Genomic DNA, 26,471 nt, shown 5'->3' on the forward strand with positions numbered 1-26,471 from the left:
TTTTAATTGTAATGAAGTATTTTGACAATAATGCATTGGTACTTTTACTCAAGGAAAGCATCTGAATACTTTGTCCACCCCTGCAAATATGTCACATCAACAAACTGTATTTCCAAAATCCAGTAGAAGACATCTAATTCTGCATTCATCATCTGGAGTGAGTTCAATTTATGCCAGTAAAAGCACCATTTTGGATTCACTCTCAGTTATGAAGCTTGCAACATGTAACAAATAGAAAGGAGGGTGCATGCTCACTTCTGCTGAATTTACAGTATTTTGTTCCTGGAAAGATGTTTGGTATCCACATGAAAAGCTTGTTGACAGCAAACCGCAGAGTTCCACCTGAGAAAGCAGCTGGCGGAGTTTGTTTTCTTATTGTGTTGTTAGTTATGGCACGCCGACAGGAGTCAGGATAATCCGATCTTACTGAAAGGGCATTTATTAGATGTGAACTCTCTTCATGTCGAGACTGCAGGATGTGGAAAGTTCACTCCTGGTTTCAAAAATGCTGTTTTGCCGGGATGAAGGCTGGCAGTGGAAGAAGAGTTCTCCCACCCAGACTGTCCAACTCTCTCTGGCACAGAGGAGAAACAACCTTATAGTTCTTAGTCGTGCAAACTCTGATTCCTCTTTGGGTTCAACTCATTGAATTTCAATCATGAGAAATGTATTTAGCTTAAAGAAACATTTATTGACATGTGCACAAGGTCATAGAAATGTGAATAGTCTTTGGCAAATATAATTTTAATGAATATTGCAGCCATACGAAACCACATGTGTTTTCTAATTATCTTTTTGCTATTTTTGAAAACATTTTTTAATGGAACCTGTTATGTATGTGTCACATCAGGTGTAACTGTGCCTTTAAGATGGCACCGGGAGTTTGGGGATGTGTGAACCGGACACAGTTAGTTGTCATTCTGTTGTCATGGCAGCGTGTGGAATAACGTGTACAATAAACGGTCAACCTAAATATTGTAGTCCATAGTCCAATATACAACAGAGCCCATTGTATTGCTTTCCTTGAATAAATTACATTACATTATTACATTACATTGCATTTAGCTGACGCTTTTATCCAAAGCGACTTACAATAAGTGCGTTCGACCAACAAAATACAAACTTGAAGAAAACAGAATCATATAAGTACATCAGGCTTCATACAGCAAAAACATTTCAAGTGCTACTCAACTGGCTTTAGATAAGACAGCCCTTTATTAGTATATAAGTGCTTTGTTAATAGTTCTATCGCTCGAAGTGGAGTCGAAAGAGATGAGTTTTCAGTCTGCGCCGGAAGGTGTGTAAGCTATCTGCTGTCCTGATGTCAATGGGGAGCACATTCCACCATTTGGAGCCAGGATAGCAAACCCACGTGTTTTTGCTGATGGGAACTTGGGTCCCCTTCGCAGCGATGGTGCAGCGAGCCGTTTGGTTGATGCAGAGTGGAGTGCACGTGCTGGGGTGTACGGTTTAACCATGTCCTGGATGTAGGAAGGGCCAGATCCATTCACAGCATGGTACGCAAGTACCAGTGTCTTGAAGTGGATTCTAGCAGTTATCGGAAGCCAGTGAAGGGAGCGGAGGAGCGGCGTGGTGTGGGAGAATTTAGGAAGGTTGAAGACCAGGCGAGCAGCTGCATTCTGGATGAGCTGCAGAGGTCGGATGGCACATGCAGGTAGACCAGCCAGGAGGGAGTTGCAGTAGTCTAGGCGTGAGATGACGAGAGCCTGGACCAGAACCTGCGTCGCTTTCTGGGTCAGCTGGGGACGCATCCTCCTGATGTTGTAAAGCGTGTATCTGCAGCAGCGGGTTGTAGCAGCGATGTTTGCAGTGAAGGACAGGTTGTTATCTAGGGTCACACCCAGATTCCTTGCAGTCTGAGTCGGGGAAACAACAGAGGTGCCGATGTTGATAGTCAGGTCAAGAGTGGGACAATCTTTTCCCGGAAGGAAAAGCAGTTCAGTCTTGTCAAGGTTGAGCTTGAGGTGGTGAGCAGACATCCACTGACTCGTCTATTACCAGCGTTCAGGGAGCTCTATGCAAGTCAATGGGACTCCCTGTTAGTTAGCCAAGGGGTCCTGGTGTGTGAGGGGCTCCGCGGATTGGTCCATTTGGGCCAATCCGGTCATTTGTTGTTGATTTGGGTTTTCACACGTCACAGAACCCAGGAAGCAAACAATGGAAACAGAGAAATGTCCAACGAGGCGTTCTGGGGAAGCATAGACAGGTAGTTTCTGTGTTAGAGTTTTACTCGCTACAGGGTGTACTTTGAGGGTTTGTGACTCTGCAGACCGTTTTCATGCATAAAAACCTCCATAACACACAAGGGGACGGGTAATAACCGGAAAAACATGACATGGGACCTTTCAGATGACACTTTTAGCCTGAGTCTGCTTCAACCAGCAGTGCAAGCAGATAAAAAAGTCAGTCAACAAAAAACTGGATTCTGTCTCTAACCAGTTTTCTCTCTGTTCCCTCCCCTCTCTGCTGGGTCAGATGAAGCTGCCGGTGCTGCAGCTCGGCCGCTCGGCCAGTCTGCGTCCTGGAGAGTTTGTGGTTGCCATCGGCAGCCCGTTCTCCCTGCAGAACACCGTCACCACCGGCATCGTCAGCACCACCCAGAGGGGGGGCAAGGAGCTGGGCCTCCTCAACTCCGACATGGAATACATCCAGACCGACGCCATCATCAACGTGAGTGAAGAGAATGAGAGAGAAACATGAAACAACCCAAATGTTTATTTGTTTATTATAATTTATGACAACCCACAATTTAATTAGTATAAAAATATCTTTGATCCAGTCCAAGTGTGTTTTATGTTGATTCCACTTGTCCCTGATTAGTCTAAATCCTCTGCATTCATCTTGTTATTGATAAACAATACAAATGTGCAATGTGTAATGAAATATTTGCATTGATGCCTTTGAATGACAATCTATTCAAATATTTTATTCACATTTCTTTGACTTCAAAAACTATTTGGTTCGACGAATTTTACATTCTTTATGTGCTTTTTTGTTTCTTGCAGTACGGCAACTCAGGAGGACCACTGGTCAATCTGGTGAGTAAAGGAGAAAGAATACACGGTACAAGCTAGATTTCAAAATAAGACGTTACCTGTTCAAAATGTAGCATTTTATATGTATCCAGTGGTCTCACAAACCATTTGTCCTCAAGCCCAAAGTAAATCACTTTAAACTGCATTAGTTCCCTTTTTCACATCTTAGCTTTCGGCAATTTATGAATATGAAAATAGAATAGAGTATTGATTGATAATAAATCATGCATACCTTTAATTGGGCTTCATCTGTTGTATGGGGAGCTGACACTGAATGTGCCACATGAGATTCATGTTAAATGAATTTGTTAGAGACAGAAATAAAGTTTCTGCTCACGGGGGCCACATCCACATGTTGTGAAACAGAGATATATGTAATGTCATATACACAAACCAAGGCTCATAAAATCCTTGTTAGGAAAGTAAACAGAGTTTAGGTAATGCCTGGCAAACAGCCACATTCCACAGCTGACTCTGATTACAAGTCTGTTTAAAACTGGTAATGTTACTAACACAGAGCAATGTGGAGTGAGAAGTGCTGTTAAAGAGAGGACGCCGGGAGTCCAATCAATAATGGAGAAATAATGTGCCTAATTGTGTGTGTGTGTGTGTGTGTGTGTGTGTGTGTGTGGTGTGTGTGTGTGTGTGTGTGTGTGTGTGTGTGTGTGTGTGTGTGTGGGTGTGTGGTGTGTGTGTGTGTGTGTGTGTGTGGTGTGTCCTGCAGGATGGAGAGGTGATTGGCGTCAACACTCTGAAGGTCACGGCAGGAATCTCCTTCGCCATCCCATCAGACAAGATCAGGCAGTTCCTGGCAGAGGCGCACGACAGACAGGCCAAAGGTTCGCTACTTGCTATCAATGTGAACCCGGAAATGTTGAGTACCCCAAAGTTTTATGTTAGAAATATATAGTACGGGTCACCAGCACATAGAAACTGGCGGATGCTAACTTGCATACATGTATATTGAGGATATTACATTTTTAGGATCAAAACATGCCATTTTGAGTCGCCTCAAACTGTGCTGCTAGGGGACTCACACACACAAAGCCGTGGCAGCACATCACTCCCACCCTCATCCACCTCCACTGGTTGCCGGTCAAGTCCCGCATATCCTACAAAGTCCTCCTCCTTACCTACAAGTCCCTCCATGCCCTTGCCCCCCAGTACCTATCGGACATCCTTCCACATGCCCCACCCCGGAACCTGCGATCCTCAGACACTGGCCTGCTCACCACCCCCCGCACCAAACTGCGAACCTTCGGGGACAGAGCCTTCAGTGTGGCAGCCCCCACCCTCTGGAACGCTCTCCCCGCCGAGATCCGCAACATCCTAAGGCCCCACACTCGACGCCTTCAAAAGGGCCCTCAAGTCCCATCTGTTTGCCAAGGCTTTCGGCCCCTAATCGATCTGTTGTTTTGTCTGTCTGACTTTTTGTTTTGTTATGTTTGTTTTTGCCCTATTGCTATTATTATTATTATTATTATTATTATTATTATTATTATTATTATATATTATTATTATTATTAAATGTAATCAAAACTATCCAACCAGGGGCCTATACTACGAACCTGGTTCAACCTAACCTGGATATGTTTGAGTTAGCCGGTTGGCCTAATCCAAAACATACGCGCTCTCGCTAAACTGTACTACGACGCTGGTTATCAAGTGGATCGCTCAAGCCAGCCGTGTCCTATCTAGTTAGGTGCGCGTTCACATGAAAGGGGTGGTATTTGGAGCATTCGACCAATCACAAACATGGAGAAGCGTACTGACAGCACAGCGTCATACTTCCTGAATGAAAAGTGAACTTTAATACTAGTCAAAAATGAAGAAGTTAAACTTTAAACATCCATGACTTAAACACTTGATCCAGGATAAAGCCACAGAGCTGCACCTGTGAAGTGACAGCTGGGAACAGAACACGTGTTTGAATGCGTACATTAACAGGTTTATGATCATGCACTGCCCCGTCTAAAACACGATCTGACTTCAATTACATTTGTCTCGAGTGTTTCGTCAACTTATGTGTTGCTTAAAATAATACTTCTGCATACAGTCTGTGACACTGTGAGTGTTGCACGGCCAGATACGGCTCAGCTGACTCAGATAAGAGATATGATGACATTATGAAGTGATATGCCGCGGACTGTACTTAATGTACTCTGATCCGGTTACTTATGTTGTGGCCGATATTTAAGAGCTTTCTTAACGCTAATGTTATAATAGTCAGATTGCTCTGAAGATGGAGGTGATATTCTATTCATGTTCACGTTCACACAGTCGGTGATTTTGCCGGCCGTCTTTCCTGCAACGGCAGCTTTTCTGTATTTCCTTTCTCCTGTAATGACTTGATCGCTTTAAACTCCGCACACTGAGCTCTGATTGGTCAGCAGGCGGTGCTTTCACTGAGTTGAGCTTTTAGCCTGCAACCTAACCTGGGGCCTATACTACGAACCTGGTTCAACCTAACCTGGATATGTTTGAGTTAGCCGGTTGGCCTAATCCAAAACATACGCGCTCTCGCTAAGCGGTCCTACGACGCTGGTTATCAAGTGGATCGCTCAAGCCAGCCGTGTCCTATCTAGTTAGGTGCGCGTTCACATGAAAGGGGTGGTATTTGGAGCATTCGACCAATCACAAACATGGAGAAGCGTACTGACAGCGCAGCGTCATACTTCCTGAATGAAAAGTGAACTTTAATACTAGTCAAAAATGAAGAAGTTAAACTTTAAACATCCATGACTTAAACACTTGATCCAGGATAAAAGCCACAGAGCTGCACCTGCAAGGTGAACACAGCTGGGAACAGAACACGTGTTTGAATGCGTACATTAACAGGTTTATGATATCACTGCTCCGTCTAAAACACGATCTGACTTCAATTACATTTGTCTCGAGTGTTTCGTCAACTTATGTGTTGCTTAAAATAATCCTTCTGCATACAGTATGTGACACTGTGAGTGTGCACGGCAGATACGGCTCAGCTGACTCAGATCAGGAGATATATGATACATTATGAAGTGATATGCCGCGGACTGTACTTAATGTACTCTGATCCGGTTACTTATGTTGTGGGCCGATATTTAAGTAAGCTTTCTTAACGCTAATGTTATAATAGTCAGATTGCTCTGAAGAATGGAGGTGATATTCTATTCATGTTCACGTTCACACAGTCGGTGATTTTTGCCGGCCGTCTTCCTGCGACGGCAGCTTTTCTGTATTTCCTTTCTCCTGTAATTATGACTTGATCGCTGTAAACTCCGCACACTGAGCTCTGATTGGTCAGCAGGCGGTGCTTTCACTGAGTTGAGCTCTTAGCCTGCAACCTAACCTGGTCCTGACCAGGTTAGCTGCTTAGCATATATTACCATGGAGATCTAGCCTGCATAAAAAGAGAACCAGCTTCGGATGACCGGAAAGCCGGAGTTTTCCCTGAATTTAGCCGGCTAAGCGAAAATCCTGCTTCGCAGTATACCCCCCAGGAGTACAAACATGGCCACTTTCTGGTTAAAACTGCATTTTTTTCCCCCTGAAAGTGTCAGAAAATTATTCAACATCCTAATGCCTTCCAAAATCACTCCAAAAGTTTCCAAATTGGCCAAGCCATTTGTTTTAATATTTTGTTTTACTTTACGCAACTTATGCTAATTGACTAATTGCTCAACATATGCAAGTTAGCATCTATTGATCTATATATAAATGAATAGGGTGAATGAAGAAGATAATAACTTCTACATTTTCTAAATCAATCAGCACGTGTCTTTTATTTCTCCAGGTAAAACATACCGGAAGAAGAGGTACATCGGTGTCAGGATGATGAGTCTCACCCCATCGTAAGTTCCTGCTGCTGATTACATACATACTGAATTATATTATTTTGGTCCGGTTATAAGTTTGTTTTTTGTAAACAAACCCTGACATTATCGATACAGTCCTCTTTTGTTTTATACATGTGATACAATTAATAGGTTTTTTTTTCTTTCTGTGAGATTGATCTGTTCTGTTGCAGCAAAAATGTAACTACAATGTGAGAATTGATGCAGTCTGATTAAACTTCAGAGAACCTTGAAACAGATCCTAGTACTGACTGTTCTACATAACATGGGCGGTGTTGTTGTTGTTGTTGTTGTTGTGACCTCAGCTTTAAGTACCTGAGGCAGAGGCCTGTACTACGAAGCTGGATTTTCCTAACCTGGATATGTTTGAGTCAGCCGGTTGGCCTAATCCAAAAACATACGCGCTCTCGCTAAACTGTCCTACGACGCTGGTTATCAAGTGGATCGCTCAAGCCAGCCGTGTCCTATCTAGTTAGGTGCGCGTTCACATGAAAGGGGGTGGTATCTGGAGCATTCGACAATCACAAACATGGAGAAGCGCACTGACAGCGCAGCGTCCATACTTCCTGAATGAAAAGTGAACTTTAATACTAGTCAAATATGAAGAGAGTTAAACTTTAAACATGCATGACTTAAACACTTTATCCAGGATAAAAGCCACAGAGCTGCACCTGCAAGGTGAATACAGCTGGGAAAAAGAAAAAGTGTTTGAATGCGTACATTAACAGGTTTATGATATCACTGCCCCGTCTAAAACACGATCTGACTTTCATTACATTTGTCTCGAGTGTTTCGTCAACTTAATGTGTTGCTTAAAATAATACTTCTGCATACAGTATGTGACACTGTGAGTGTTGCACGGCCAGATACGGCTCAGCTGACTCAGATAAGGAGATATATGATACATTATGAAGTGATATGCCGCGGACTGTACTTAATGTACTCTGATCCGGTTACTTATGTTGTGGCCGATATTTAAGTAAGCTTTCTTAACGCTAATGTTATAATAGTCAGATTGCTCTGAAGATGGAGGTGATATTCTATTCATGTTCACGTTCACACAGTCGGGTGATTTTTGCCGGCCGTCTTTCCTGCAACGGCAGCTTTTCTGTATTTCCTTTCTCCTGTAATATGACTTGATCGCTTTAAACTCCGCACACTGAGCTCTGATTGGTCAGCAGGCGGTGCTTTCACTGAGTTGATCTCTTAGCCTGCAACCTAACCTGCTCCGGAGCAGGTTAGCCGCACAGCATAAGTTACCATGGAGATCTAGCCCGCTAAAAAGAGAACCAGCGTCGTAGGACCGGAAAGCCGGAGTTTTCTCTGAAGTTAGCCGGCTAAGCGAAAATCCTGCTTCGTAGTTCAGGCCTCTGTACTACGAATCCAGTTCAACATACCCTGGATATGTTTGAGTTACCGTATATGGCTTGACTAACCCAAAACAAACGCGATCTCGCTAAGCGGTCCTACGATGCTGGTTACCAACTCTGTAACTCAAGCCAGGGTTTCTCTGTCCGGCTGAGTGCGCGTTCACATGAAAGGGGCGGGGTTAGCAACATTTGACCAATCACAAACATGGACAAACGTACTGACAGCGTAGCGTCATACTTCCTGAATGAAAAGTGAACTATAATATTAGACAAATATGAAGAAGTTAAACTTTAAACATCCATGACTTAAACACTTTATCCAGGATAAAAGCTTGAATGCGTACATTAACAGGTTTATGACTTTAATTACATTTGACTCAAGTGTTTCGTCAACTTAATGTGTTGTTTAAAATAATACTTCTGCATACAGTCTGTGACAATGTAAGTTACATGGCCAGATACGGCTCAAGAAGCTGACTCAGATAAGGTAATATGATACATTATGATGTGATATGAATGATAATGGGATACACATCGACGTCTGCACTCAGTGCCGCGGACTGTACGTAATGTTACTTTGATCCGTTTACTTATGTTGTGGCAGATATTTATGTAAGTTTTCTTAACGCTAATGTTATATTAGTCAGATTGCTCTGAAGACGGGAGGTGATATTCTATTAATTTTCACGTTATAATAATAATTATAGCTTGGATTTATATAGCGTCTTTCATGAGACCCAAGGTCGCTTTACAACGAAGAACAGGGCAGAACAAACATAACAAAACAAAAGGCAGTCAGACAACCAGTCAGACAGACAAAACAACAAATAGATTAGGGGCCAAAGGCCTTAGGATGTTGCGGATCTCGGCAGTGCCAGAGGGTGGGGGCTGCCACACTGAAGGCTCTGTCCCCGAAGTTTCGCAGTTTGGTGCGGGGGGTGGTAAGCAGGCCAGAGTCTGAAGACCGCAGGTTCCGGGGTGGGGCATGGAAGGACTTGTATGTAAGGAGGAGGATTTTGTATGATATGCGGGACTTGACTGGCAACCAGTGGAGGTGGATGAGGGTGGGAGTGATGTGCTGCCACGGCTTTGTATTTGTGAGTACCTTAGCAGCACCGTTTTGGACATACTGGAGCCTGTCCGTGGTTTTGTTGGGAACCCCAAACAGGACACCATTGCAGTAATCCAAGCGGGAGGTGACAAACGCATGGACTAGGGTTTCGGCAACCAACTCCGAGAGTGACAGTCGGAGTCTTGCAATGTTCCTTAGATGGAAAAAGGCCGATTTGGTCACAGACTTGACGTGGGAGTGGAGGGAAAGGGTGGAGTCGAGGATGACACCCAGGTTGCGGACTTCAGGAGATGGGGAGATGGAGCAGCCGTCAACCTCGAGGATGAAGTCACCAACCTTCTGGAGCAGCGCCTTGGGTGCCACAACCATGAGCTCTGTTTTCCTGCTGTTTAGTTTGAGATAGTTGGAGGACATCCATGCTTTGATGTCATGCAGGCAGTTGATGAGAGACTTAGGGGGGAGCTGGGAGGATGGAGTGGTGCTGAGATACACTTGGGTATCATCAGCGTAACAGTGGAAATTGAGTCCATGATGTCGGATGATCTGGCCGAGGGGGAGCATGTAAATGGTGAACAGGAGGGGGCCAAGCACAGAGCCCTGGGGTACACCATGTTGGACTGGGGCCGGGGGTGAATTTGAGCCATTGATGGAGACAAACTGTTTCCTGTTATGGAGGTAGGATGCGAACCAAGACAGCACTGTGCCAGTGACACCTAGGAGGTCTGAGAGGCGGGTGAACAGTCAGTAGATTTTTGCCGGCCGTCTTTCCTGCAACGGCAGTTTTTTTGTATCCTCCTATAAGATGACTTGATAGCTTTAAACTCTGCACACTGAGCTCTGATTGGTCAGCATGCGGTGCTTTCACTGAGTTGATCTCTTTTATCCTGGAACCTAACCTGCTCCGGAGCAGGTTTGCCGTTCAGCATAAGTTACCATGGAGATCTACCCCGGTAAGAAGAGAACCAACGTCTTTGGACCGGAAACCCAGAGTTTACCCTGAAGTTACCTCGCTAAACGAAAATCCGGCTTCATAGTACAGGCCTAGTCTAATGACATGATAAATAGGAATGCAATTCAACATGCCACCTACGCCTCTGGAGTTACAGTAGGAAACGCCTCAGAAGTCCAAAAACAAGCTTTACTTTATGACAGCATATACATTTCAAAGAGGGATAAAAGTGTATTATAAAAGCAACGTATAAAAAGCAATATGTGTTACCATACAAATATCATAAAGCATTTTATAACTTTAAAGATTGATTTATTTTTATTTTTGTAGCCATCTCTTTCACTATTACTACATTTGTTTGCCAAATGTATCATTAAATCATAGGGCCGTTGCAAGCAATGACCATTTGAGGACATTGCCATGACATTACATTTTTCTGATTTTGATTTCTATTATTGCGAAAAAGATAATAATTGTAGTAGATTTCGCCTGATGAATTGTCATTTTTTAGATGTTGAAGAGTGCTTTCAACACCCAAGAAAGTTTTCTTATGATATTAAGTACACATAAGCAATGTACTTATACATACAACTGTTATAAGTTCATTTTTAAAGCTTTTTGGTTATTGCTTTTTAAATGTTTACTGTGACAAAGATTGTGTGTCTCTGGAAATGTGCGTTGTAAACTGAAATTAACTGACAGAATTGGCTGTCTGGGTAGTACAAAATAAATTCCAAAATCTGTAAACGGTTATATTACACAATTTTATTTTGTTGTCTGTTTTATAGTTTATAGTATTCGGCCTGGTTCTTCAAGAATATTAAAATAGTGGTAGTCAGGGATTAAAAAAAATTGCCTGATGCTGTATAATTTGGGCTTTCTGTGGATATAGTTAGCTAGTGGAATCTGTCAAACCTGAAGAACACGATCAAATATGTGTACCAGTTAACGGCAATATGCTTCATTAAAATCAGACCAGTTGTAGTTGCAGCTTTTAAAAGCTTGACATTTGCCAGAGCGATGATTTATATGTTGGAATTTAAAATGAGTCACAGTGCATCATCCCTTCAGGTTTCATTAGCCTCTCCGGTTGATATTCTGGGCTCCCTAAGTAAAAACATCCTCCCCTCTGTCATGAACCTTGGAGTGACCTTTAATAGCACTTTTAAATTCGACAAGCAGGTCAGCACCGTAGTAAAATCCTGCTTTTTTTAAATGAGACTATTGGCCAAAACCAAGTCGTATTTATCTTTTAAAGACCTGGAAAGGGTTATTAACGCCTTTGTGACCTCAAGACTGGACTATTGTAACGCTCTGTATGTGGGTATGGACCAGGCATCAATTAAACGCCTGCAGCTAGTCCAAAATGCAGCTGCACGTCTCCTGACTGGCCACAAAAAGCGTGACCACATCACCCCAATTCTGGCCTCACTATACTGGCTTCCAGTCCGGTTCAGAATTGATTTTAAAATCCTTTTATTTGTATTTAAAGCACTAAATGGGTTGGCTCCGGCCTATATAGCTGAACTCCTCCAGCGCTACACCCCAGCCAGAGCTTTAAGATCTGCTGACTAGCTGCTGCTGGTAGTGCCTAAGACCAGGCTCAAAACTCGAGGGCACCGAGCCTTCGCAGCAGCTGGTCCCAGGCTCTGGAACACTCTTCCCCTCCATGTGAGGTCGGCCCAGACCCTAGGGGCTTTTAAATCCACACTACTTCTCTCTGGCCTTCTAGTTAGAGTGGGGTTACGACTCCTGACTGTTCCATGTGTTGTTTTTATCTGTTGTGATTTATTGTGATGTAATGTGTTTTTATGTGTTTAAATTACATGTACAGCACTTTGGCTCGACCAAAATCGTTTTTAAATGTGCTCTACAAATAAAATTTGATTTGATTTGATTAAGAGCTTGTGTTTCGGCTGTTTGTCTCTTCTCTCCTCCACCAGGCTGGCTAAGGAGCTGAAGGAGAGGCAGTCAGACTTCCCAGATGTCACCTCCGGGGCGTACGTCATCGATGTCATCAGCCGGACTCCAGCCGAGACGTGAGTGCTTCGAACATTTCATTACCACATTATCTGCTGTTCACTTCCCAATATGCAGAAGTAACTAAGTACATTTAGTAAGTTCTGTACTTAACCTCTTCTACACCACACCCCCGATACCGGAGGGAAAAACGCGTCATCTGCAGGAAACAGCGTCTGAGGGCATCTTAATATTCAATAAACTATAAATGTTTTATATCCATGTAACGGGAAGAAACTCAGCTAACTGATCTTTTTTCTTTTCATAATCCACAAAGCTAGCGCTGAGCCTATGAATTAGCCACGAGCGAAAAATGCTAACGGCGTGTTGCACAGAAACTCACTCATAACCAGTGTTGTGCTAGTTACTGAAAACCAGTAACTAGTTACCATTACTAGTTACTTCATTTCAAAAGTAACTCAGTTACTTTACTAGTTACTTACACCAAAAAGTAATGCGTTACTGTGAAAAGTAACGTTTTAGTTACTTAAAAAAAGGGCTCCCATTATATTAATGCCCTTATAGCCTTCATTTCAGTACCGTTATTGCATTGGAGAATAATACAACCTGTTGATCACCTTGACATGCATTATATGCAATCTGGATAGCATCGATATTAGCTGGCTTTACATTTTTGTATATTCTTTCTCCAGGTAGTTGGAACAAGTGTTCCGTCCCATATGCCGTGTGCCGCCCGGACATGCTATCATGCTAACTAGCTCCCTGAAAGCGGTGACTCCACTGTAGCGAATAGCCTGCATGTGTTTACAACATACCGTGCAATGGCTCTATCGACTTTTCCCTGGCGAGCAGTCCCTCGGTTAAAATCCAGCCGCTGTTGCTGAGGTGCAGGTGGAGGTGGAGTGGCGTCGGCTGAGTCTCTGTGGTCTTAGCTCCTAGCTTCGTCCCAGCATGTTGTTTCTGCAGATGCTTTAAGAGATTTGAATGACTGGTTTGTGCAGTAGATACGCAGTAACGGAGTAACGCACCATGTAGTAACGGTATATGAGTTACTAAATTTAGAAAGTAATGCGTTAGAGTACTAGTTACTGCCAAAAATAACGGCGTTACAGTAACGCGTTACTTTGTAACGCGTTAGTCCCAACACTGCTCATAACACACTTATTATTTATCGTAGCTGCACGTCCAACCCATCGATCTGATCATGAGATGACACAGAATCGATGGGTACATACATCATCACTCCATGATAAGTACTGGCGAAGATATTAACAAGAACAGACATCAAAACATGTGGCGCTAGGTAGCTAAAAACGACAACATGGCTCACCTTGGTCGTTGTCTGGTCAAAAGTGGTCTTCAATGGCATTACAACGATAAAGACACTGCTGAAGTTAATCCATAGGTTAATCCAATGTGTCTGTGATGATTTCTGATAATCCATAAGCAATAAACCTGCTTTTCCGTTTCCAGATGTCAGAGCGAGAGATAGGTTCACTCTGATGCAAAGCCCCCACCTTCTTTTTTTTACCATGTGTGTGTATGGGTAAATTCCCCTTCGATTCTATTGGCTCTAACGGTCAAAAAGAGATGTCAATCACCAAAATCGACCAATGGGTTCCAGAGAAACGGTAAAAACGCCCATTTCCACCCAATTTATTTTGCTAAACCTCTCTAAAAAGGTCAAATGTCACTTGTTTTGCATCAATCTTGATACAGGGTACTTATTATATGTTGTACTTTGGATTCCTAAAGCTTTTAGTCTACATTACCATCATCCAAGGGTAGTTTTCACTATAAGTAAAACATAATTTTTGGACGGACACTATAATTTACAGTTTTTTACTATGTTCAATCTGAATTTTCTTTAAAAAAACATCTATATTGATTCTGACTATTCTACATCCAACTCACATGTTTATCATTACTTTGAGAAAAAAGATTATTAATTTAACCCTTTTAGAAGGGAAGATATGGTAATTTGTTCTGGGAATGTCATTTTCGAGCCTGAGACCTGAAAAACAGGCTCAGGGCTTAACAGGTTAAGTACAATTTTGAGGTACGTATTTCCATTTAATGCTTCTTTATACTTCTATTCTGATACATTTAAAAGGGAAAAAAGTAAAGTTTACTCAAGTACATTTACTAAACTGTTTTAGCTACTTCTAACCAGTGTTGTAGTCAATTTTCGAGTCAGAGTCACTCGAGTCCCCACTCTTCGATTGTCTAAGTCTGAGTTACCTAGGAAGAGTCCGATTAGAGCCCGAGTCTGAGTCATCATTGCCTGTGCTTGAGGCAGAGTCCAAGTCCGAGTCACCTAGGAAGAATCAGAGTCCAGTCCGAAACCGAGTCATCATTACCTGTGCTGCTCAAGTCCGAGTCCAAGTGTCTCTGCACATCTTCAGACTGAGAAAAGCCTGGGCGCGGTACGGGAACTCGACTTACACACGCCCAGGGCAGAGTCCATCTGGACTCGAGACTGAACTTGCTCTAGTCCGAGTCCAAGTCCGATCATCAATGTTCGAGTCCGATTTCGTGTCCAATTTTGAGTCAGAGTCGATCACTGCACGAATTTGAGTCAAGTCACGAGTCCTGCAAATTGGCACTCGAGTCCCCAAAGTCTGCTTCTGAAACAATGCATTTTTCAAAAGTGAACTAGTGGACCAACTCTTTAAGTCACAAAATAATCAAACTATTTATATATTTTACAAAAAGTCCACTAGAACTGTTTGTCAGCAACAGTAAAATGCTAATTGATGCAGCAAAAGTGTTTCTTATAATTATATACACACATAAAGGCAATCTTTCTGTACTATGATTGTTTTTACTTTTTACACTTTAGGTACTGATAATACTTCGATACTTTTACTTAAGTAAGATTTTGAATGCAGGACTTTTAATTGTAATGAAGTATTTTGACAATAATGCATTGGTACTTTTACTCAAGGAAAGCATCTGAATACTTTGTCCACCCCTGCAAATATGTCACATCAACAAACTGTATTTCCAAAATCCAGTAGAAGACATCTAATTCTGCATTCATCATCTGGAGTGAGTTCAATTTATGCCAGTAAAAGCACCATTTTGGATTCACTCTCAGTTATGAAGCTTGCAACATGTAACAAATAGAAAGGAGGGTGCATGCTCACTTCTGCTGAATTTACAGTATTTTGTTCCTGGAAAGATGTTTGGTATCCACATGAAAAGCTTGTTGACAGCAAACCGCAGAGTTCCACCTGAGAAAGCAGCTGGCGGAGTTTGTTTTCTTATTGTGTTGTTAGTTATGGCACGCCGACAGGAGTCAGGATAATCCGATCTTACTGAAAGGGCATTTATTAGATGTGAACTCTCTTCATGTCGAGACTGCAGGATGTGGAAAGTTCACTCCTGGTTTCAAAAATGCTGTTTTGCCGGGATGAAGGCTGGCAGTGGAAGAAGAGTTCTCCCACCCAGACTGTCCAACTCTCTCTGGCACAGAGGAGAAACAACCTTATAGTTCTTAGTCGTGCAAACTCTGATTCCTCTTTGGGTTCAACTCATTGAATTTCAATCATGAGAAATGTATTTAGCTTAAAGAAACATTTATTGACATGTGCACAAGGTCATAGAAATGTGAATAGTCTTTGGCAAATATAATTTTAATGAATATTGCAGCCATACGAAACCACATGTGTTTTCTAATTATCTTTTTGCTATTTTTGAAAACATTTTTTAATGGAACCTGTTATGTATGTGTCACATCAGGTGTAACTGTGCCTTTAAGATGGCACCGGGAGTTTGGGGATGTGTGAACCGGACACAGTTAGTTGTCATTCTGTTGTCATGGCAGCGTGTGGAATAACGTGTACAATAAACGGTCAACCTAAATATTGTAGTCCATAGTCCAATATACAACAGAGCCCATTGTATTGCTTTCCTTGAATAAATTACATTACATTATTACATTACATTGCATTTAGCTGACGCTTTTATCCAAAGCGACTTACAATAAGTGCGTTCGACCAACAAAATACAAACTTGAAGAAAACAGAATCATATAAGTACATCAGGCTTCATACAGCAAAAACATTTCAAGTGCTACTCAACTGGCTTTAGATAAGACAGCCCTTTATTAGTATATAAGTGCTTTGTTAATAGTTCTATCGCTCGAAGTGGAGTCGAAAGAGATGAGTTTTCAGTCTGCGCCGGAAGGTGTGTAAGCTATCTGCTGTCCTGATGTCAATGGGGAGCACATTCCACCATCTTGGAGCCAGGATAGCAAACCCACGTGTTTTTGCTGATGGGAACTTGGGTCCCCTTCGCAGCGATGGTGCAGCGAGCCGTTTGGTTGATGCAGAGTGGAGTGCACGTGCTGGGGTGTACGGTTTAACCATGTCCTGGATGTAGGAAGGGCCAGATCCATTCACAGCATGGTACGCAAGTACCAGTGTCTTGAAGTGGATTCTAGCAGTTATCGGAAGCCAGTGAAGGGAGCGGAGGAGCGGCGTGGTGTGGGAGAATTTAGGAAGGTTGAAGACCAGGCGAGCAGCTGCATTCTGGATGAGCTGCAGAGGTCGGATGGCACATGCAGGTAGACCAGCCAGGAGGGAGTTGCAGTAGTCTAGGCGTGAGATGACGAGAGCCTGGACCAGAACCTGCGTCGCTTTCTGGGTCAGCTGGGGACGCATCCTCCTGATGTTGTAAAGCGTGTATCTGCAGCAGCGGGTTGTAGCAGCGATGTTTGCAGTGAAGGACAGGTTGTTATCTAGGGTCACACCCAGATTCCTTGCAGTCTGAGTCGGGGAAACAACAGAGGTGCCGATGTTGATAGTCAGGTCAAGAGTGGGACAATCTTTTCCCGGAAGGAAAAGCAGTTCAGTCTTGTCAAGGTTGAGCTTGAGGTGGTGAGCAGACATCCACTGAGAGATGTCAGCTAGACAAGCAGAGATGCGTGCGACGACCTGGGTCTCTGAGCGGCGAAAGGACAGAATTAATTGGGTGTCGTCAGCGTAGCAGTGGTATGAAAAACCATGCGGGCTAATGACTGATCCGAGCGAGTTTGTGTACAAGGAGAAGAGGAGGGGACCAAGAACAGAGCCCTGAGGGACCCCTGTAGTTAATTGACAAGGGTCGGACTCGGACCCTCTCCAAGTAACCCTGTAGGTGCGGTCTTTGAGGTATGAGGTGAGGAGGGAAAGTGCAGAGCCTGAAACTTGAAAGATGTCATGGACAAAACAATGAAAATAATTAACTTCATAAGAGGGAATTCAAGTACCCAACATCGCCTCTTCCGCAAATTCGTGCTGGAATCGGATGCTACCCACGATTACCTCTTACTCCACAATGACGTGCGCTGGCTGAGCAAAGGTAAAGCCTTGGAGCGTTTCATTGAACTCAGGGATCAAGTTGTGGAGTTTGTTAAACAAAGTAAATCCAAAGGAGCAGCTGACTACCTGTGCATCATGCAAGACAAAACATACATGAGCAACGTCGCATTTTTAGCAGACATATTTTCACATTTGAATGCACTCAATCTGCAACTACAAGGCAAAGAAAAATCCGTGGTGAATTAGGTGGAAAAACTTGATGCCTTTCGGAGGAAACTGGATCTGTTCAACACAGATTTGATATCAGGGAAACTGCTGCACTTCAACACACTGAAGACAGTGGGGGAGAGCAACATCACTCGTAATATGAAGCAATTCATGACACAGCTGAGGGAAAACTTCTCTCCAAATGACTTTGCCATAACCAGAGATGTCCTCGAATTTGTGCGTGACCCATTCTCGATCAGCCTTGTCGGAGAATTCTCCGCTAATGCGAAGAAGCTGCTGCAGTTGGATGAAGTGGCGATTCAGATTCAACTCATTGACATGCAGGCCTCCAGCAAGATGCAAGCTGCTCTCCGGGGTGCTGAAAGCTTGAGCACTTTTTGGGTGTCTTGTCCCCAAGACTATGGGACACTGAACACGCTGGCAATGTATGTGCTCAACATGTTTGGGTCAACATACACATGTGAATCTGGGTTCTCAAAAATGAACAGTATCAAAACAAATGAAAGGAACCGACTGTCTCACCAGTCGTTGGAGGACTGCTTGCGTATAAGCCTAACAGCTGTCAAGCCCGACATTAAGAGGTTGGTATCAGAGGGGAAATGTAACTTCTCGCATTAAACCACCAGTTGTGAGTTATTCAGCCATAGTATGTCTATTTTATTCAGGCTAGTGTAGCCAAGACATTGTTAAATGGAGACTTGCCGCTTTATTTTTGAGGTTCTGTTCGACTGGTAACATATTTAAGACCTGTCTGTCATTTAAATTTGCCGTGTTCACGCAAATGTGCTATAGGCCTGTGTTTATTTATTTTCAAGTAATGTTACTGTGTTGGCAATGTAAACAATTACCTTCTTTTTTACGGAGAAGTTTTAGTTGTTTTATAAGTGAACAAATAAAATAAAACAAAATGTAAAATGACAGCTATACGTTTGTAGTCCCCTTTCTTGAATAAAGATTTTGAACAAGCTGCATTCTATTAATCAAAGACGAGATTGGTTGTATTTTCACCTGTAGGTAACTGCACAACCCGAGAAGCAATCACAGACTCATGCATCGGGCTGGCCAGGCTACTCCCGAATAATAAACTGACAGATATATTTATAACACTTACCTGCAGTTCGAACTGGGTCGGTAAATTCCGTTTCAAAACCGAATGGGAAAAAATAGAAACCGGTGTTGTTTTTTTGTTTTTACCTTTTGGTTTTAAAATAGCAGAAAAATAAAACAACACTAGTTTTAATTTTTTCTTATTCGGTTTTGAAACGGAAAAACCAAAGAACGAACGGATTAAACATAAACTTCTCCTCATATTTTTATAAATAATTTTTTTATAAAAGCAATCATCATCTTTTTTTTAATATATATATTTATTTATTTATCTATGGATTATTATCACCTAATAATCCATAAAAGCTTAGCAGACTCTTCACGCTAACGAAGGATCACTTCTAGGCTACTGTCCCGCAGCTCCTGCCTCTCTGTTGGACTGTCTGTCTGTCGGGGCTACTGCTGCGGAGTGCATAAAGCAGGCTCTTCACAACGAAGGAACACTTCTTCTTCAGGGCAGGGAAGGCTACGCAGTCTACTGTCCCGCAGCTGCTGCCTCTCTGTTGGACTCCGGTACTGCACACTACTCACGAGACGTTGTAAAAAAAAAAAATGAGTGGGGGGCAAACGCACTAACGCCACAGTCACCACCGTCGTGCGGGCCGGATGAGAATGTCTGGCGGGCCGGATGTGGCCCGCGGGCCGCCAGTTGATGGTCACTGCGCTAGGGGGTGCTGCAGCGCCCTCAGCACCCCCCTTCCGGCGCCCATGTCTCAATACATCCTTCCAGTACTGACTTTCTGTGTCGACCTGCATCCCTAGAGAAGCATCCACAGTGCCCATGAGTTTAGTGCGATGCATAAGTGAAAGCATGCATTCGGGATGCTTCCAATCCTCTCGGGATGCTTCCAATCACTAAAGCCGAGAACAAATGCATTGCTGTGGCTGTGCTGAGAGTGGATACAAGTTTGCAGGCAAAACAATAAATTGCTCCGGTAGATGGAGAATAAATAATCCAATCGCGTTAAACGATGGTTTCTCAATTGTGAAGCTGTCTGGTCAGCATAACGTTGGTCAGTGAGCTTGTCCGGCCGCTAGCATCGGTCTCCCTCCGAGATGCTGGATACTTCGTTGCCCGATTATGAAAGTATGAAACCTCTTTCATCAAAGTCTCCTCCCGGACATTTCCAGCAATGAATCCCCATTGTGCAGGGTCCTGAGAGACACAAGGAACTTCCGATGAACTCGAACCTTCACCCTGTGACGTCCTCGTCAGGCTCGTCTTCATCTTTTTCCTCCTCTTCTACCCGCTGCTGCGTTAGCATGCTAGGTTCAAGGCTAACATTGCTCGCTAGCTCAACAACATCCTCCGTGACCGCCGCCACTGTTCCTTGTGGTTGTTGCTCGCCTATTTCGTCACTTTTTGCTTTTTTGAAAAAGCTATTTATTGTTGGCAAATTTTTTAATGCAGCCGCCACACTTAGACTCTAGAGACAAACCAGTGGACTTTATTTTTATTTTTAATCTGTGTCGGTCCATTTGGTGTAGTATTTGATCCAATATTACATTCGGATTATATATTAGTCACTTTCTTATGAAATGTCAGGTTTTAGGCCTTGATTTGAACATTCAATCCTGAAAATAAAAAATCAACCAGATTAATGTTTCTTTAATCCTAATCTGACTAGAGGTAAGTAAATCTGTATAGGAAGACGAGTTAAGGGATAGAGGAGAAAAGGTTATAGTATAATTACAGAGCCTGTCCATTTATAAATTGAGGAAATCAATGTTAGTCTGTTAACCAAAATGCAGCCATCTGATAATGTACTATCTGTTATTAAAGATCAGAGAAAAACAACAGAACGAGAGGGGTAAATCCGGATTAAAAATAAAGAAGCAAGGAGATTGTAGAGCAGTGAGAAGGAAAAAAGCTTGGTGTGTCAAATCATTACATTGCCAGTATTTTCGTTGTTGTGAAAAAAAATCGCCCCCTCGGATTTTTTAACAGCCCCCTCAGTCATTTCATCCTGGAGCCGGGCCTGGTCCAAACAAAGTAGGAACAGCACCGTCCTTCAGTGTCCTACTCTGTGCATATCCGGCATGAATCGCTGCAATATTTACGAAGCTTTGGTCCGTGAAATGCCGCGCACACATTACAATACCGGCTCTAACATCTGAAGGAACGGTGTTGACAAGAAATGTCAACCACTGACTTCGTCGTGGTTCTGCCCTCAGTAAGGCATACATTGAAGATTTCCCCTCACAAGACAGGAAACAGACCCTCATTGGCATGACTGGATACAGTTTTGAACTGAACCTGAGCTTCCAACAGTATGTATGTTCGGCTGGCAGAGGGTGCGGCCATAGCTCTGGGCGTGGCTACTGGGTATTCCAACGTCACGATACCCAGGAAGAAAACATTGGAAAAGGAGAAATCTCCAACGATGCGTTTTGGGGAGGTCTTTTATACTCCCTATTCCACACAGGGTGTACTTTGAGGGTTTTTGACTCTGCAGACCGTTTACATGCATAAAAACCTTCATAACATACAAGGGGACGGGTAATAACCGGAAAAGCATGACATGGGACCTTTAAAACAAATGAATAACGATATTATAATAATAATAAAAAACGGAGCCTCTCTTTTCCTCCCCCTCTTCTGACAGCCCAGCAGCTGATCTCTGAGCAGGAGGGGTGGGGAGAGGCGGGGCTATTGCTTCAACGTTATCAGGAAATGATCATATAGGCGTAAACACAGAGCCGTTTGCCCCCCCCAGAGCTTTTAGTTTGCAGATCTACCCGCCTTGGGACCCGTTATCGTTTTCTGCGTTTACATGTCGGCTTCGTGTGGCCGAACCGTCTATCTGATAGTGAACTGTAGCAGATACGACCGTTATCGTCCTAGTGTGGCCGGGGCTTTATCCTTCACATGAGGACAGAAAGAACGAAACAGATGTATATCTGTAATCAGCTGATTAGATGCAGCTGAGGAGTGAATACATGTAAAGCTATTGTTCCTGACTAAAGATACTCTTTGAGTTTGTTAGAAATATGAATCACTCAGAGAGCAAATGCCTCTGCCATGGCTGCACTATACTCTAAATCTGGTACTTTTATTAATGAAAGGAAATGATTCATCTGTGTCTGGAAAAGATACACACAAAACCACATGTGTCCCTTGATCCTCAGTGGTGGTCCACACGTGGCAAGTTTGATTCATTTAAGCATTGGAAATAGTTCATAAGACGATTGCAAAAATGGCCAAACCAAAATGCAACATCTGTTCAGGTTAATCGAAGGAAGAAATTATTTTGATTCTGACTAATCAATAACCATATCAAGTCCTAATGCAGATATGTTGTGGTCACTATTACATTTATTGGCCCTTTACCCATTTAAAAAAAGTCGCTTTGATGTAGCCTACAGACAGTAGAGGACAAAAATAGCTGCATTAAAAAAACACGGAGAAAATGTACATATATTAATATTAAGTAAACATTTTAGAAAAAATCCCTACTACTATGTAATTAATATAATGTGTTAATGTTAAATTGTATGAAAGATCACAATACGTAATTACTTTTCTGTACACTAAATGCCATATTGTTGTGTTTTCCTCTTCATTTATGTCAATTATGAACAACAACATAAATTATTTAATTAATAGTTTTGGGTGTTATTTTGTGAAAAAAACATGTATTTATTTATTGGTTGCTTTAGATTGCAACCCTGATATAATACAATGCATGCTTTAATGTTGTTATGACCAAGGTATATAATGTGTTTTTTTCTTTTTAAAGAAGTTGAGGTTGAACTAAAACAAAAACTCATCTATTAACCAAAATGATAAAAAATGAAGAATGTATATGTCCCTCATGATGCACTAGGCTTAATGCAATGCTGTGGAAATCAACTACACACTACAAATGCCTAATATGTATGTGTTTTTGACATTATTTAACCTTTGCTCTCCTTCTTTGTGACAGTGCTGGCCTGCAGGAGAAAGACGTCATCATCAGCATCAACGGCGAGCCAATCGCCTCGGCCAGTGATGTCAGCGCTGTCATAAAGCGGGACGAAACGCTGAAAATGGTGGTGAGGCGAGGCAACGAGGACGTGATCCTCAGCATTGTCCCCGAGGATATCGAGCCCTGATCCCTCAGCTGTATGAGTGCAATTAACCCAACCAGTCAACCAATCCCCAGCTGGCTTCGTGTTTTTCAACCAATCATGAACACTTTGGAAAACCAAGCAACCAATAGGAGTGTGCATCTGGGGCCACACCTACTGCATTTAAAAACGTTTTATTATTAGCCCAATTGCTACTCTTCTTCTTCTGTTAAACTCGCACATACCTTCCAAGTTCCGACTTTATGACCCTGGGAACTGATGCTTCGACCCTTACGAAATACTTCTTATATTAGTTTATCCCCATTTACTTTCACAGACCTTGTATGTCCAACTAACCCACATAGCTGCAAAAGGGATACTGCAGGTTACCGTAGTTCTGATCCGTTGTGTATGTCCTTGATGGAATATTTTTTTAATAATATTTGTTGTCTGTTTGTGTTTGATGACAATTTAAAAAAAAACGAAATAAATGTTAGTTTTAAAAGTGTTGTCAGTCGACTTCATCTCGAAAAGGTTCTTTATGGAATTAACGATGTCCACGAAAACTTGATAAATTGTAAAGTTAGCAACCATTGGAACCTATAGTGTCGAATTTTGTAAAACTGATATTTTTACTCAGATTTTGTTAAAAGCAAAAGGAGAGAGAATATGCATCTTAAATTCATCAAGTGGCCCGAAACATGACATGAATACATGTTTAAATAGCCCTATTATGCATTTGGGGTTTTCCTTCACCTGTAGTGTGATAAATAGCTTTTAGTGCATGTAAATGGTCTGCAGAGGCTAAAATCCCTGTGTTCCCTCCAGAGGGAGTTTCTCTCCCACACCCTGAAACACGCCTGAAACGCCTACATTGGTCTCCTTTGTTCTTCCATAACATAGTGACATCCCTGTATCATCCAGGCCTCTATTAGCTAGTTCTCCAACACATTGTACGTGATAGGCTAAGGGGCTGGACATCTCTAAGCGGTTGACCAATCACAAATCACTGTGCTGGCCAGCTAACCAACCAGAGCAGACTGGGCTCTGGTTTCAGACAGAGGGTGAAAAGAGGTGCTGCAGCACAGGCAGTATGAGAACAATAAAGAGCTTTTTGTAAACATGTACATAACAATAAGTAGAGAACTTGAGTTAATACCTCGTTACTGTCCGCCACTGAAAGGAGTAAAGCATTAATGAACTCTGACACGACCCCAGCTCTGTTCACAAGGAGGCAGAGAAAACAAGTTGGGAAAGAACTGCATCATCTGTCAAACATCTCCTCCCTGTACGCCTTGATACACACTGAAATACTGAGTTCAACAAAGCATAATGACACAAGGTTGGCCCCAGTGTGTGTATGTAGGCCCAGTGGAGCGAGGGTGTTATGGTGAGGTCAGTAACATGTTCTCTGTGCACGATCATGGCAGTCAGCTAATGCCTTAGGTTTTCTAGCAGAGTTTATAAGCTAAATTGTCAGGCCTTCTTGTTCTTCTTCCATCTCTGTCCCCCTCTGATTTCTGCACACCTACTTCACCTACCTGGACCACACTCCGGACCATTACATTTGAAACATTAGATAGATGAAGCGCCTGTTTTCAACACTTTGTTATAGTTGTAAAAGTTGTTTTACAAATCATTTGGTAATCATTGACATAATAATATAGAATATAATTCAGAGAATATGTGCACAAATGATAACAAAAAATCTTATTAGCTATAATACGATATGTAATTTAAACATGACTCTTTTGACTCATGATGAATTACAATTGTTCAACAAGTGAAGTATAAAGTTTGTTTAACTATTACCTTTCTTTTATTGGAATGTATTAGAAAGACTTACTGAGGTGGGTTGAAAGTGTGTGACCATAAATATCAGTGACCTCTTTCATCACTGAATCCCTCCTGTATTGCAGATAAATGATATCCAGCAGAAGGAGACGATGATTGGGGAGTTTTTCTTTCATTTTGACCCAGTTGTCAAAATGAAATACAGCCTAGTTGAGATGTGTCATGCTGATGGACCGAGCAGACTTTCTCCCAGAGCTCAACTCTGCTGACTCAGTGTCTGTCCTCCACATGTCAGACAAAACATCCGTTTATCATTTAATGTCCTCCAACCCTTTTCCTTTCTGTCGACTAAGTTTCTTTTTAGATTTCAGAACAAGCTTCAGATGTGTTCTGGATGAAAGTAATTTTTGCAATTTACCACAAAAGAAGACTTCCATTGACCTTTATGGTTCAATTCGGACCAATATATGAGTCAGCGTTACTGGAAGGCCTGTCGGGAAACATTGGCTTTAACCTTCTGGAAACTGTTGAGCTACATTTCCCTCTTATTACCACTGTCAACACAAAAATTATTTTTTAGCATTGTCAACTCTTGTGTTGGCAAAAAAAGGTACTTTTTGAGTCATATGTTTGGGCATAAGGAAACCAAACTGTATGCTAAAATGTTCTGCTTTTGTGTGCCCTAGATTTCCGTTTTTTGTGTTTTTCTTTTGTAGCATCTTTTCGGCATTCATTCAGTTCCTGATCTTCTTACTGATCTTATCACCTGCTTTCTAATTGACATCTTCCAAAAAATGATCTTACTTAATTGTACACTGAACAAAAATATAAATGCAACACTTTTGTTTTTGCTCCCATTTTTCATGAGATGAACTCAAAGATCTAAAACATTTTCTATATACACAAAATAACCATTTCTCTCAAATATTGTTCACAAATCTGAAATAATCTATGATAGTGAGCACTTCTCCTTTGCCGAGATAATCCATCCCACCTCACAGGTGTGGCATATCAAGATGCTGATTAGACAGCATGATTATTGCACAGGTGTGCCTTAGGCTGGCCACAATAAAAGGCCACTCTGAAACGTGCAGTTTTGCTTTATTGGGGGGGTCTGGGGGGGTCCGAAAACCAGGCAGTATCTGGTGTGACCACCATTTGCCTCACGCAGTGCAACACATCTCCTTCGCATAGAGTTGATCGGGTTGGTGATTGTGGCCTGTGGAATGTTGGTCCACTCCTCTTCAATGGCTGCGAAGTTGCTGGATATTGGCAGGAACTGGAACACGCTATCGTATACGCCGATCCAGAGCATCCCAAACATGCTCAATGGGTGACATGTCCGGTGAGTATGCTGGCCATGCAAGAACTGGGATGTTTTCAGCCTCCAGGAATTGTGTACAGATCCTTGCAACATGGGGCCGTGCATTATCATGCTGCAACATGAGGTGATGGTCGTGGATGAATGGCACAACAATGGGCCTCAGGATCTCGTCACGGTATCTCTGTGCATTCACAATGCCATCAATAAAATGCACCTGTGTTCATCGTCCATAACATATGCCTGCCCATACCATAACCCCCCCACCACCATGGGCCACTCACAACATTGACATCAGAAAACCGCTCACCCACACGACGACACACACACTGTCTGCCATCTGCCCTGAACAGTGAAAACCGGGATTCATCCGTGAAGAGAACACCTCTCCAACGTGCCAGA

General features: G+C 42.5%; 1 protein-coding gene across 1 annotated transcript in view; it reads left to right on the forward strand.

Moving 5' to 3' along the window:
* Positions 1-23,459, forward strand: part of LOC117465160 (serine protease HTRA1B-like) — a 64,427-nt gene extending 40,968 nt beyond the window's left edge. Inside the window, exons 10-16 of the mRNA XM_034108077.2 lie at positions 851-893; positions 2,497-2,691; positions 3,027-3,059; positions 3,781-3,895; positions 6,832-6,889; positions 12,227-12,322; positions 22,831-23,459. Coding sequence (XP_033963968.1) covers positions 851-893; positions 2,497-2,691; positions 3,027-3,059; positions 3,781-3,895; positions 6,832-6,889; positions 12,227-12,322; positions 22,831-22,999 — 709 coding nt within the window. The 3' untranslated portion in view covers positions 23,000-23,459. The remainder of the gene's footprint in view (positions 1-850; positions 894-2,496; positions 2,692-3,026; positions 3,060-3,780; positions 3,896-6,831; positions 6,890-12,226; positions 12,323-22,830) is intronic.
* The last annotated feature ends 3,012 nt before the right edge of the window (positions 23,460-26,471 follow it).

The sequence above is a fragment of the Pseudochaenichthys georgianus genome, chromosome 19 (assembly GCF_902827115.2).
Source record: "Pseudochaenichthys georgianus chromosome 19, fPseGeo1.2, whole genome shotgun sequence".
NCBI lineage: Eukaryota > Metazoa > Chordata > Actinopteri > Perciformes > Channichthyidae > Pseudochaenichthys > Pseudochaenichthys georgianus.